Source organism: Tauraco erythrolophus, chromosome 1 (genome assembly GCF_009769465.1).
Source record: "Tauraco erythrolophus isolate bTauEry1 chromosome 1, bTauEry1.pri, whole genome shotgun sequence".
NCBI classification, from domain to species: Eukaryota; Metazoa; Chordata; class Aves; order Musophagiformes; family Musophagidae; genus Tauraco; species Tauraco erythrolophus.
This window is the reverse complement of record NC_141465.1, coordinates 68575019-68589514: the sequence shown is the minus strand read 5'-3', so window position 1 is coordinate 68589514 and position 14496 is coordinate 68575019. Positions and strand designations below refer to the sequence as shown.

At 36.8% G+C, this 14496-nt stretch overlaps 1 protein-coding gene across 1 annotated transcript in view; it reads left to right on the top strand.

Annotated features, from left to right (window-relative positions):
* The window catches only part of ATP11A (ATPase phospholipid transporting 11A), an 84607-nt gene that overhangs the window by 62190 nt on the left and 7921 nt on the right, over positions 1 to 14496 (top strand). Inside the window, exons 21-28 of the mRNA XM_086615865.1 lie at positions 1047 to 1149; positions 1398 to 1543; positions 2481 to 2540; positions 4089 to 4216; positions 5934 to 6069; positions 6634 to 6657; positions 12442 to 12507; positions 12828 to 12931. Coding sequence (XP_086471991.1) covers positions 1047 to 1149; positions 1398 to 1543; positions 2481 to 2540; positions 4089 to 4216; positions 5934 to 6069; positions 6634 to 6657; positions 12442 to 12507; positions 12828 to 12931 — 767 coding nt within the window. The remainder of the gene's footprint in view (positions 1 to 1046; positions 1150 to 1397; positions 1544 to 2480; positions 2541 to 4088; positions 4217 to 5933; positions 6070 to 6633; positions 6658 to 12441; positions 12508 to 12827; positions 12932 to 14496) is intronic.

The following is a 14496-nucleotide window of genomic DNA, read 5'->3' as shown; positions in this document are numbered from 1 at the left end:
GCACCTGAATTTGGTTTATGTACATATTGTGCAAATTTTATGGTTGGTACATGCCGATAAATGAACATATTTAATGAACTGAACTAATTGCTTCCTCTTGAACCTAAGAAGCTTTGAAAAGTCTTCTATCTGTTGATACTACAAGAACCGAAGTTATTTATTACTATAGAGTGATATTTCTTCTCTAATTTTTAACATAAGTGAGAAGCCAAGAAAGAAGAATCCAGACAGGAAAATGTGTGCATTATCATTTTTAAGTGCTTCTTGACTGTTGCATACTAGTTTGTATCAAGTAAAAACATATCCTTCCATTATTGAAACATCTCAGTATAGATCAAGAACCTTTAGAGGAAACAAACATTGGAATATACACTTCCTTTTTCTTTCAAACTGTCATGTCTTTTTCTCAGTGCTCAGGTACAGCATACGTAGCCCTTATTCATTTTAATACATTTAGCCAGCACTTTTAACTGTCTGAATTTTGTAGAAGTTCTTAGTTGCAGCTGACTTGGTACCGAATTTACAAAGGTGATCATTTATCATGGAGAGATTTGAAATCCATTGTTTGGACAGTTTCTGTGTCAGCAATGCTTAGATATATACAGAGTCCTATTGTCTTTTCTTAAATAGTAAGAAGAAACTTCAGCACAGTTAAGAAGGCAAGAATCTTTTGGTCTTTAGTTTCAGGATTTCTTTGAAATTGTATGCTCCGTCTCTGAACCCTTTTAATTTATTAATGCACTTAGACAGCATTAAACAATCTCAACAACATCTTCCTTTCTTCTGCTCTTCTTTCTTCCTGTCCATATCTCTCAAAATAGTTTGGAAGTGTTTGAAAAATGTTATTTTATATTTGGAACAAGTACTTGTAATATGAAGAAACTACTGTGATCTTTATGCGTAGTAGTTGCAGTGGGTAATGTTGCGTTTGTGGCCCTTGACAGAATTTCTTATATAACTGCATTGGTGGTTTTTAATTAAGCGTACACTCATGCAAAATAAGCAAACCATTACAGAAAAGAGTTTTTAACACTATTTTTTTCCAGATTGTAAAATTGATTAAGTTGTCAAAGGAGCATCCTATCACATTAGCAATTGGTGATGGAGCAAATGATGTCAGTATGATTCTAGAAGCACATGTTGGTATAGGTAAGTGAACTTTTTAGAATATTAATTCAAGTGAAATGACAAAAAACATTTACTTCTTAAAAACAGGCAGTCTCAAAGAATCAGATTATATAGACAACTTTTAGTGAATTTACCCCAGGAATTTTATGAGATACAGGGGCCATCTCTTATTAGATCAATGTCATAGCATTATTATGTAGTTTTTCAAATAATTGTATCTTTGAAATAGTTCTTCAGTTATTAAGCAGCTTCATCACTTTTTTTTAAAGGAATCATTGGCAAAGAAGGTCGTCAAGCAGCGAGAAACAGTGACTATGCAATACCTAAATTTAAACATTTGAAAAAAATGTTGCTTGTTCATGGGCATTTTTATTATGTTAGGATATCTGAACTTGTGCAATACTTCTTTTATAAGGTAGGAGAATGCTTATTCTAATTACATAAATCTCAAAAACTTACATGGTAATATCTAACTATATCCCGTTTGCGTAGTCAATGGTACAAAAAAGCAATAATTCCATTTTGTTGAGTGCCAGATGCAAAGCTAAAATGCAATTATTGTTTTTATCCAGACCATGAAGTGAAATAGCTTTTCTATAGGTTTATTCTGTAATCTATGGTATGCTTAAAATAAAAATTTGCTTTGTCTTTTTTTTTTCTCTGACAAATTCCAACACAGTAGACTGTTCTACTTATGTTTGATACCTTCTGGCTTCTCTCTTCAGTGGCCTTTTAAATCAAGTTGGAAATAGTATTTGAGTACTTAACATAATTTATATTAGTTTCTAAATTGACTGGGATAGTATAAGTGGAGAAATTTTATAACGTGCATCACTCTGTGTAGACAGTTCTGTTATGTCTAAATGTTGGGATGCAATCAAAGTTCTTTCTGTAAGCAGTGAAGGATTATAGAAGGGAACCTTCAGAAGATAATTCAAGGTCTTAGTGTTTGATGCGTAGTTAGGAGAGATGAAATTTGGCGTCACAGCTAGAAACATCTTAAAATTACTTTGCTGGGAACCATGATAACCGGAGCAATTTATGTCCTACTGTGAATTGTGCCTTATTTGCTTTGCCTTAACTGAGCTGTGCTCCTGGATTGCAAAATTCATTGGCCTTGAATTTTGAAACTGTAGCCTTGTAAGTTTGCTTTGAAAATATTTTATGTATTTTTCTTGACAGTACTACTACTGTAAGATGAGAATGTTTAATGTATGCAGCTCTTTCTACTGTTCCTGCAATGTTTACTATTACTCGTGTTATCAAACTGTGATATACATAGCTATAGCATTGTACAGCATATAAATTAGTGCTTATATTTCACTTGATGACTGTGTCACTTTGTCTTTCAGAATGTCTGCTTCATTTTTCCTCAGTTTTTATATCAGTTCTTCTGTGGGTTTTCACAACAGGTTAGTTGTTCTTTTTCTCTTACTGCCACATTTTCTCTTTGACATTTTTTTTAAAAAAATGGATCCTTTAACACTGTTCCTGTTCGGCTGAGAAAATTTCTAGGTTAGTTTACCTAGAAATTGTAAAAAGAAGAGTATCACTTTTGGTTCATACAATTTTCAGTTGCAATTGCAGTTATTACAGAAATCAATTTTATGAATTATCATAAAAACAATTTTATTTTCAAAGTCAAAGAATACAGGAAACCAAAATTTGGAAATGGCAATGTGAAGTGAAATGTCTTATGTTTAAGCTTATTGAACATGGACAGAGGCAATCCTGAAGGATAAGTAATTGAAGTAGTTGTTCATTTTTAGAATTTGGAATGAAAATGAAAGAATAAATTAGTCTTCTCTGGGATGTGCCGGTATGAATTGCAAACTTCAGACAAATAGCGGCACTCAATTATTTGAAAAGGAAAATAAACACAGAAAGATAGAGGAAAAGTGAACTGCTGCTCACCAGAAAAGTGCCCTCATTCAGGAGAGGATCAAGTATTCTCTTTTCTTAATTTTTTTATTTTCTGCTTTTCCCTTTGCTCTTGTCTAATTGGTGCAGAAAAATCTACCTCTTCTTTCTTATGAATGAGGGAGCAAAAAATGAGTGACTGGACTTAGACAAAAAGAGGATTAAGTTTTTAGGATTAAATTGGACAAGAGGAGGATTTAATTGGGAGAAAATAGTACTGTTGCTTTGAATTTGAGGAATGTCTCAAAATAAAGCTCTAGGAGGAGTAAAAATCACAGAAATTTTTTTTTTGGTCTATTTTGATTTAATTTCAAATGGCCATTGAAAACTTGGTAGGTCTTTATCAAGCGTTATTAGGATTTAGATATGAAAGCATGTGTTGATGAAAATTTAGTTGTAAAATTTCCTGTTCTTTTAAGTGCTAAATATAAATCTGAATCAAAAAGAGAGTTTTGACAGCAATTTTTACAGCATAAATGATCACCGAATAGGTTTTGCAAAACAAGTCGTTTATAGGATGTTGTAATAAGTTTGAGTACTAGTTACAATGATGATACATGCATGGAAAAGTAGTTCAGAGGGAAGAAGAATCAAAGATTTGTTGAGGTGTTTCTTTGTACAGCACATTGCAGTCACCCACAGCTGAAGAACCTCTGGAGTGCTCCCCCTTCCTCCCTGTGTGTCTCCATGTTATATAGACATGGGGTGGATGTGCCAGAGAGGAATTTCTGCCTCTACAGGTTCAGTTTGGTTAGTTTGAAATTCGTGTTACAGTTGAAACGATAGGAGGGGCCGATATGTGGACCAGACCATTACATCGATCTTTTAGTTGACCTTTTGTCCTCCAGATGAATGAGGTACAAGTGCAGAGTTGTGTCTTACATCAGTTAACAGCTGTTCAGCTATATGTGCCTAGATTGTGAAGGGATAGAGTTTTGTTTTTTCTGAAGAAGCTGACTCATTCATTTCAAATTAAGTGTCATGCAGTGGATCGTGTTGTAAAATTAAAACTAGCTGATTTAATTCTTTTCCATCTACAGACTTTATACGATACTGCGTATCTAACACTGTACAATATCAGCTTCACTTCCCTTCCTATCCTCTTGTACGGTCTAATGGAACAACATGTCAGTGCAGACACACTAAAGAGAGAGCCTTCCCTATACAGGTAAAATTAATACATTATGCCCCAAAGTTTGACTGTTCAGTTGCGGATTCACTCTCTGTTGTAACCAAAGGCCTCAGGATTTCTGTACAAGGTTGTAGTAGAACATCAGATCCGCTGCAACAGAAGGCTTGAAGAAGAGCCTGTAAACTACAACAGTTACACATGTGTTTTTACATGCATGTTTACATACTGCGACCCACACCATTCATTTGCTACATTAGTGAGTGAGCATAAAATATAAATTACTGTTCTACAAATCAAAATATGATTTATTTTAGTACTCTCTATTTCTTCCAGCCATGGGCAACAGAAGTATTTTAAAAAGAGAAAACGTCGTTTCTTCTGTATACATTTTTACTCTAGAAAAAAAAGAAGACTGAGCATTAGAATGTTGTATCATAGGATGTATTCTCTGTGGTGTCCAATATTGTCCTCTGCATTTTGTTGACTCACTTCTGGGCTTTGAAATTGTGACTGGTTTAGAGTCTTAGCCACATGAAATACTGTTCTTGCCAATTAATCGCATGTGGCCATCTAAACTAGGAAGAGTGTTCAGTTTTGGTTCTTGTAGCTGCAAAACCAGTACATTTTAGAGAGTGGTAACAGTAGATAATCAAAGGGAAAACATTTTTGGAAAGTGGTAGTATTAGATGCTTAAAGGTTAATCAGTGCAGTGATAACATTTCCACCTATGGATTTGAAGAGGAATATAAGATATTACTGTTGAAACACAACCTCCCATTTTTCTTTTCTCCTCTATATTTTAAATGTTTTCAGTTTAGAAATGGTCATTCAGCAGACTTTTTTGGTTTTTGAAAGCTAGCAGACGTTATTTGGTCAAAACCATTTGTTTTTTTGGTATCTAACAGAGTCTGTTGCTAAGTTGTTTAGGGCAATAATGCCGTTATTCTAGGCCAGATGAGGCTACTGTTAGCCACATAGGATTTTACACTGTATATTGCTAATCTGAAAGGAAAAATTAATTTCGTATGGTCATCGGACAGTTTTTAAAGTGCATATAGTGAAAGTACTGGTCGATAGTAAACGTTTCTGTAATTCAGGGTTTACCTTCAACTATGTTCTGATTTACTCTGCTAAGTTTTATGATAAATTACAAGTTGATGTATACTGTTTCTGTGTGCAAGAACTGAAGTTGTAATATGTAAATTTTTCTGTAATAAGAAAACGCATGCTAGTGATGACCCATATCTTTATTTTTTGTGGGAAAACATTAAAAAAATCCAACTTGACCTGGAGCTTCAACTCAGCTGCAAAATCCTTGTTTCACTTGCTCCACATAAAATTATTATTTTGTTTTGTTACAGTATTCTGTATGAAAGTACCTATGGGAAATAAAGCAAAGTCTCCAGAGACCTCTAGTGTTTCCATTTAAAATCTACAGTGGATCGTCACATGTACAGAAATACTAGAAAAAAGATACCTTCAGTAAAAAGTAAATGGATGCAGGACAGGAGGATTTACCGTGCGGTTGAAATAAGCAGAATTACAGTTAAGAGTTTAGTAAGAATTAAAAAAAAAAAAAAAAGCAGAAATATTCAGGAAGGATTTGGATGTGAAGTGATACATAGTTGTCATGTGGAAATGTGGTTTTGCATGCAGTGTCTCAATTGTTGTTCCTTCAAAAACTAATATGAGCGACATCGTCTAAGCTTTTTCAACATGCTGATGATGAATGGATATATCTTGTTTTACACAGAGATGTTGCCAAGAATGCTTTGCTGCGCTGGCGTGCATTTATTTATTGGACATTCCTAGGAGTGTTTGATGCTGTGGTATTTTTCTTTGGTGCCTATTTCTTGTTTGACAACACAGTTGTGACCAGCAATGGACAGGTTAGTGTTGGATTTGATCCGTCAATCAGAGGTAATATTTTAATGTCAAGTGGGCTATGAACATAGTTTTAATTGTTTTCTTCAAGATTTCCAGCACAGATGGTAACTGTTTTATGAGTTATGGTGAGTTAGATGGGTTATCTTTTTAGCGAAATCCAAACTATGCAATAGGAATTCTGTGTATCATTAAACAGGCATAGGACTAGATACAACTTAGGAGAAATATGTATCATAAATTAAAAGTATTCTTTCAGAATTTATGTAGTAACTTTTCTGTTTCATGCCTAACATGCATTTGAAAAATATCTGATTAACATATCAAAATACTCTTGGTAGAGTAGTTATGAATGATCATAAAAGAGCTTAAATGTAACAAGCTTTTTAATATTTTACTTATTTTTACATATGGCAGCTTAAAATAATCTATCTCTACTTGCTTTGCAGTCACATGAATGCAAGTTTTAAGAACTTTTGCATTTTATTTATTTTACCCATTGATATTTTGGTCTATTTTATTTGTGTGCTTTTTTTCTTTTTGCTACTTGCTTCTCTTCCTATCCTCAGCTAATGACAACCAGCACTCACATGGTAAGACTATTGTGGATTTGTCATAATATCCATTTCATCTTTCACTGTTCTTTAATTAAACTGTTAAAGAGCAGTTAAGTATTTCCTAAAATTATTTCAAAATATCACTTAAATCTATAGATAGAAATGTTCTTTATTGCTACTTTTTAATTACTTCAAATATAAAGACCTTATATAGAATATAAGGTATGTTAAGGTATCTGTGGTGTGGTAATGAGCCAGGAACTTTAAAAAATAAGTGGGCTTTTTGCTTCCTTGAGTTTTGTTATTTTGCTCTGTGCTTTTCCGTGACCTACATTTTGTTGTTGACTCTCTCTGCTGTAGAAAATTTGTTACAGTTTATGATATAAAGTGGAAAAGAAAGGGCTTTAGAAAAGACCCTCAAAGAGAGCGAAAAATAAACTGGGCACAGTTTTGTTGCCTGTATGTAACATACACATTTGCTAGAAATGCAATATCCGTATATCACTAAATACCATCTTTGTGACATTTATCAGGGAAGTGAACTTTCTAGTGTGTGAGAGAACACTTATTAGAAAGAGCTTTTCTAAGGACAGAATGAATTTCCTTTAGACATAACTGTACCCTGCAGCACTTCTTTTTCTGGTACTATTATGTTCTCTGTTAGATGTTGAAGACGCTGCATCAACTCATATTTATAGTCCTGAAAATCAGACTTCTCATACCTGTATGCATTTTGTAAATAGTTTGTATTGCAAATGTTCTGACTGGGTACCTCTTTGAAATTTTAGTCTGCTTCTGTTGCACATATTAAATCAAATTCATCTTGATAAAGCTCTAAAGCCAGACTAATGCCTAATTTCCGAATTTTGAATGTGTATGTCTACAACCAGATACTCATGTTAATATTTGATGATAAAATGAGACATTACTTTATGAGACATTCTGACTCTTGAGTGACAGAGTGGGTTAGAAAATTCATCATCATTCAGCATATGTGCTTGTGTCTATGTATAAAACTTATAGACTTTGAGTTGCAATTTTAGATTTAAAGGCTTGAAAATGTTAGTGTTCAGGAATAGTTAGAGATACACAAGTGAGTTCACACATACGCTAGTTGGTCTTGATGGTTATTTCCAAGTATTTAAACGATGCTCACGTCTGGAAAAAGTCAATGGAGGATTTGAAGATTTGAAAGGTTTACTGCAACAATATGTTGTTATGGAACATGAAATGGGTAGAAAGCAGGAAAGGGGATAAATCATAGAATGGTTTGGGTTGGAAGGGACCTCAAACTAGACAATGTAGTTCCAACTCCCCTGCCATGGACAGGAACACCTTCTACTACACCAGGTTGCCCAAAGCCTCATCCAACCTGGCCTTGAACACTTCCAGGGATGGGGCATCCACAACTTCTCTGGGCAACCTGTTCCAGTGCCTCACCACCCTCTGAGTGAAAAATTTCTTCCTTATATCCAAACCAAATCTACCCTCTTTCAGTTTAAAGCCCCTTTTCCTATCACTACATACCCTTGTAAAAAGTCCCTCCCCAGCTTTCCTGTAGGCCCCCATTAGGTACTGGAAAGCTGCAATAAGATCACCCCAGAGCCTTCTCTTCTCCAGGCTGAACAGCCCCAACTCTCTCAGCCTGTCTTCACAGGAGAGATGCTCCAGACCTTGGATCATCTTTGTGCCCCTCTTCTGGACCCGCTTCAGCAGCTCCATGTCCTTCTTGTGCTGGGAACTCCAGAGCTGAACGCAGTATTCTGGGTGGGGTATCATGAGAGCAGAGTAGAGGGGCAGAATCACCTCCCTCGACCTGCTGGCCACGCTTCTTTTGATGTAGCCCAGGACAGAGTTGGCTTTCTGGGCTGCCAGCGCACATTGCCGGCTCACGTTGAGCTTCTCATCCACCAGCACTCCCAAGTCCTTTTCCTCAGGGCTGCTCTCAATCCATTCTCTGCCTAGCCTGTACTTGTGCTTGGGATTGCCCCGACCCACATGCAGGACCTTGCACTTGGCCTTGTTGAACTTCATGAGGTTCTCACAACCCACCTCTCCAGCCTGTCAAAGTCCCTCTGGATGGCAATTTGTTTGAAACTGTTTGCATGCTGTAGAGCAATGTTACTAGAGTAATGGAAAAGTGTGTTTTTAATCACCAAGATTTACTTCATAAATGCCCGTCTCAGTCATTTCCTGGCAAATAAAATCAAGATGCTGAAGGTTTATCTTTTATTAATATTAATTTGTGATGTTGCTTTGTGTTTGGTGTTCCACTTTGGATATGACATGGTTGGTCTTGTAAAAACATAGAGTCAGATACTAACTACATAAGGGAGGTAGGAAGAAAACAAGGCACTATGGAAGTAATTGCAGATTGTATATATCATCTTAGTTTACCCATATAATAAAATGTATTTCCTATGTGATTTTTTTTTAATTTTAAGATTTGATACAGAGTGGATTAAATATAATTGTTAAGCTGTGTTCATAGATAGCAGAAACTAAGTTAAAAGAAATAACAGAATTGGAAATACAAAACAACAGAAAGGAAGACGTGAGTAGAACGATGAATTGGAACATGGAAGATACAACAGAGTCACAGAAAGAGGAGGGGAAGTCTTGGATAGGCTAGGAGGAAAGCACAGAAAAATTTTTGTTAATAAACTGGAATAGACTTAGGAAAGGATGATTCACAGCTTGAAGACCTGAGTAGTATCCTGAGATAGTCAATGCTGGAAATACATTGTGAGTTTTTGTAACTTGCACCGTCCCATATTACTCTGCTTACCTTTCTCTGTGCCGAATTAGCAGCCATATGGAGTCTGGTGTCCCTGTGCTATGACCTTGTTTTCTGAGCCAAAAAGATGGGTAGGTGAAAGGTTTGGTTGACAAACAGAGACTGGGGAAGTTTGTTTAAACTTTTTTTATTTAATCTAGGAGCTTTTATTGGAAATATGGACGCAGCTGTTCAGTATGCAGAAACGTAGACTGACACTAGGCTCTCTGAGAGATGCCAGATATGACATGAGAGTATTGTAAAATTTAACTGCAAGACAAAAATCAGTAAATGGCATAATTTGAAGTTCCTGAACTAGATTCCTGTCCAGTTTTAACTGCACTGATTTTTCTTAGGGCACACAAAATATTGTAGCAATGACATGACCCTATAAAATTATTACATTATATATCAAAGTAAAAGGTCAAAACGCTGAAGGTTTTCTGCACTTCCATCTTGTGTTTTGTACACTTAGTCACATACTGAGTAATTTTAAAATAATGAAGTGGTTACTCAGAATAATGAATCTTTCAGCCAGTCATCTGTTTATTTTTGAAATGGTTTTCTGTTCCCAGTCGATCAATTGTCTCAGCCTAGTTTCCTCCAGATTTGTCTTGTGGCTGGCTGTGATATCCATTCAGAGTTTTTGCCATGGGAGCACGTTTGTGTGATCGCTTGCCTATGTGGATCCCCTGTCATCTAATATTGGGTGAATTCATACAGAATAATGTAGATGGGAAGGGACCCTGGAGGAGATCCAGTTCAACGCCCTGCTTTGTGCAGTTGCTCAAGGCTTTGTCTATTCTTTTTCAAGTTTTTAATATCCTGAGGATGGAGATTCCATAACCTTCCTGGGCAATCTGTTCCAATGTTTTTCTGCCTTCATGGAGAAAAAAATACTCCTAATACCTAAGCAGAATTTTTCTTGTTGTTGGAGAGAGGTCTGTTCCAGTTCTTCGTCTTTGTAATTGCTCTTCAGATATTTGTGGGCAGCTACTAGGTTGTTCCTTAACCTTCCCTCCACCAGACTGAAGTCCTTCACCTTCTCCTCACAGGAGAGCTATAGACTGCTGACTACGTTGTTGCCTGCCGCTTAATCCCTTCCAATTTTTTTCACATTCCTCTTGATCTGAGCAGCCCAAAACTGGGCACACGGTGTTCCAGGTTCAACCTCACTATATGGGCGTAACAACATTTCTTCAGTGGCCACGTTCCTTCCAGTACAGCTCAGTTTTCAGTTTCCGTTATGTATAGAGAGAGCATGCTATAGGCTTGTATTCAACCTGGAGTTCACTTAACCTCACTGCAGCTTCCTTTTCAGCAGGGCTGTGGCTCGCCCAGTCAGTTCCAGTATACGGCGTTACTCCTCTACAGATACAAAACTTTGTACTTTCTCGTATTTAGTTTTGTAAGATACCTGTTAGCCTACTTCTCAAATCAATTGAGGTCCCTCTGGATTGAAACTCTGCCATTTATTATGTCAGCTATTCTCTATTTCTGTATCGCCTGGCAATTTGCTCATGATGCTCTCTGTGCCACCCTCCAGGCCACTGACAGAGAGATTCAACAATATCAGTCCCAGTATCAGTCCCTAGTGTGCTCCTCTGATTACCAGCAGCCAGCCAAATATCAAGGACATTGATCATTAAACTTTTAGATTCGGTGGTTCAGCCTATTTTCAACTCAAGTAGCAGTCCATTTACTTAGACCCTGCTTCCTTATCTCCCAAATGAGAATGTGGTGCGGGTCAAGTGTCATATGCCTTGCTAAATTCAAAATAGATTGCATCCACGGCTCTCCTTCCTTAACAACTCTTTAAGCTGTTGCTCTGATACTGTTGGCTGCTCCTTTCCTTCCCAAGCTTTGCTGTTAGATGCAAGGAGCAGGTTTTGCTTGTGAAGACTAATATCCAGAGTATTGAGTACTTTAGCATTTTCTTTAACACCTTCCACTTTACCACTCCATTAGTGGACTTACATTTTCCCTCTGAAACAAGGATACCTGTAAATATCCTTTTTATCACCCTCAGCACCCCTCACTAATCTTAGTTCGAGTTGGGCTTTGTGTGATTTTTGTTCCTTTATACCCAAGTAATGCTTTTATGCTACCTGTTTGCTGCCTGCTCATATTGTCAGCTCTTGTACGCTCCCATTTTGCCTTCTTGTTCATTGAGAAATGACATTTCTTCTGCTGAAATTTCATACTTCCTGTAGAAAAGAGTTCACAAGATCTCAGCAGTTTTGGCTTTCAAAATCATTCGGCTATCTTGGGCACCCTTCTCTTTCATGGGTGCATTGTCCCAAATAAAACAAAGTCTCTTCTCCTAAAATGGCGTCCTGACTCTGTTGCTTACTTTCCCAACTTTTCTCTGGATCCCAAACTTGGTCATCTCATAGCTGCTGGAGTCCAAGCAATCCTCTGTGACCATATTCACCACCCGTTCTTCCCACCGTCAGCATTAATGATCATTTCTGCCTATTTGAAAAGCTAAAGTGTTTTTATTTCACTATGCAGATCAGGGGAAAATCAACCACAATCCAAAAGTCTTTTATCTTAAAATGTATGTAGAACATTTATGTACTTAGATGGCTTTGATGGGTATCATGTTCTTTCTTGTACTGTTACTCGTCTGTATAACATGCTGTTGAACCTCCAAGAAATTGTCGGACACAAAGAACAGCAGAGAAGGGAGATCAGAGAAAAGATGACATCCAAGCAGATTGATGAAATTACTGCAGTTCGTTCATAAATCTCAGTGGTTTAACTGTGCTACACTTCATTTTTATTAAGAAACATACCCGTGAACTTCAGGTTGAGTGCATTGATTGTGTTTTTTTCCTGTCTGTATGAAATCTGAGGTTTGTACACATGAGGGCAAGAAAACAAAACGATTTGCACTAGATAGATGACATAAGAATTCAGTGTTGTTGCCTAAGTGTCAGTTCCTGATACAAAGCAATACATAGCTTTAAGAGGTTTATTCTGCACAATTCACAAAGTAGTGGATGATATTACCTATAACTGCTTTGGACCATTTTTTATAGGTGTTTGGAAACTGGACTTTTGGAACACTGGTGTTCACTGTGCTTGTATTCACTGTTACATTGAAGGTAAGGTGTGCTGTATTTTATCCATTGAAACTTTCTCAGAGCTTTTTTCTAATTACTGCTTACTTACATCGGTTTCTCTTTATGACCATACATTGTCATATTAGTTTAAATTAGTTTAAATACAGATTTAAATCAGTTTAAGTACAGATTTTGCTATCTGTGCCTTCTTAACTGTGCTTAAAATTGAATAACTTTTTTTTAGCTAATTCTATGTAGAATCCTTCCTTTTTTTTCAAAGGGCGTCATTTTATTCCATCTGCTGAGTATTCTGTTGCTTCTTGATAGTAATAACACCATATAATCTCTCGTGTTTTTTTCAGCTTGCACTAGATACACACTATTGGACGTGGATAAATCACTTCATGATCTGGGGATCACTGGTATTCTACATTGTCTTTTCTCTGCTCTGGGGAGGAATTATTTGGTATGAACCGTAATAAATTGCATTGAGAATGTTGTTTCAGCAACATACAATTGTTACATATTTTACCTTTTTGTCCCAAACAGAATTAAATTTAGCTTTTATATATTGCAGAACTCCCAATAGCAATCACATTTTAAACACGAGTAATGGTTATTAGAGGATGCTCAGCTCTTCTTTCACTGAATGTCTGCTAAAATGTTCTTAAAGAAGAATATGAGGAGAAGAATAACAGACTTCAGACTGCCACTGGGGCTATCTCAGTAGTGTCAGTCAGAAGCATCTAAGGGTTGGTTCAAGGAGCTGAGGCTGCCTGTCTGAGGCAAAATGTCACAAAGTAGGTCACGTCTATGCAGCTTGGGGCTAGCCACCCATCTGCCGGCCTTCTCTTGGAGGGAACTAGCTGTAGCAATCTAAAGTAGAGCCAGGGAGTGGAACTCACATTGAACTTGTGTAGATGACCAACTCTCCTGTGTTTGAGCTCATTTGCCCCCTTATTTAGCAAAGAAAATTTACTGTAGATGTCTGAACACCTACTTATTCTACGGTTGGTAATAAACTTTTTAAGAATTAGTATAACTCTGTACATAGGTGATTGAAGGTGGTTTGGGATTTTTTTTTTCTGTTCAAAAGTTCTGTGTACTTAAAAATGAAATTTTTGGGAAGGAGGTCAAGCTGAAACAAGTTCAAGTTCTTACTATGCCTGATTGCCATCAGGAACTTGAATTGTGTTTCTCACCTGTACAGTGCCCAGTTACAAGGTTATCTTTTCTAACCTCTTCTGCTGGAGCTGATCTACTTTGTATACATAAGTAAACATTTCAAGGGACCAGACAGAAAGCAGAGGCTAACTGTTGCAGGGTGATTAAGGTGCCATTTAATTTGGATTAAGGACTCGTATTGCCATGTGTCCTTTGCAAATGAGTAACTACCTGTCAACAACTTGGATATTCAGTAGCCTCTTTTTTTTCATTGAGTTCAGATCTCAATTTCTTCAGCATCATAATGAAAACAGTTTACGGAAGCAACATTTGCCCTAATAATGTTTTCCAGCCGGCCTTGCTGTTTGTTAAAGATGTGACTATTTACATGCAGCAGTATATTTTATGTGGATTACCTTTTTAGAATGCAAAGACTTGTGTCAAATTTTGTAAACTAGCAGGAAACTGCCCTACTGGTAGGAGTGCTTTACATTGCCCATTGATCTTTGCTCTCAGTAAACATGGCCTCTGGTTCCCATTACCGTACAGTGATGGCATTTTAATGACCACACAACTATCATGGAGATACAAGGAAACCTGGAAGTGAAGATAGTGAAGGTGGGGGCAGATAAAAACGTGGTGAATAGGTTAGGGAGCATAACATGAAACCGTCAGAGATACTTAGGGGAGCTTGAGAGGTATGAAAAAAGGTGTGGTCAATGAGCCTTACTCTGAGGGTGCATACAAATGAGTGTGTTTTGGGAAGGAGGAGGGAAGTGATGAGTGGGATGCTGAGAAGAAAGGTGGAAAATATCTGGGGCAAGATAGGGAGTAGATAGAAGAGCATAAACAGGATAAGAATGTAAC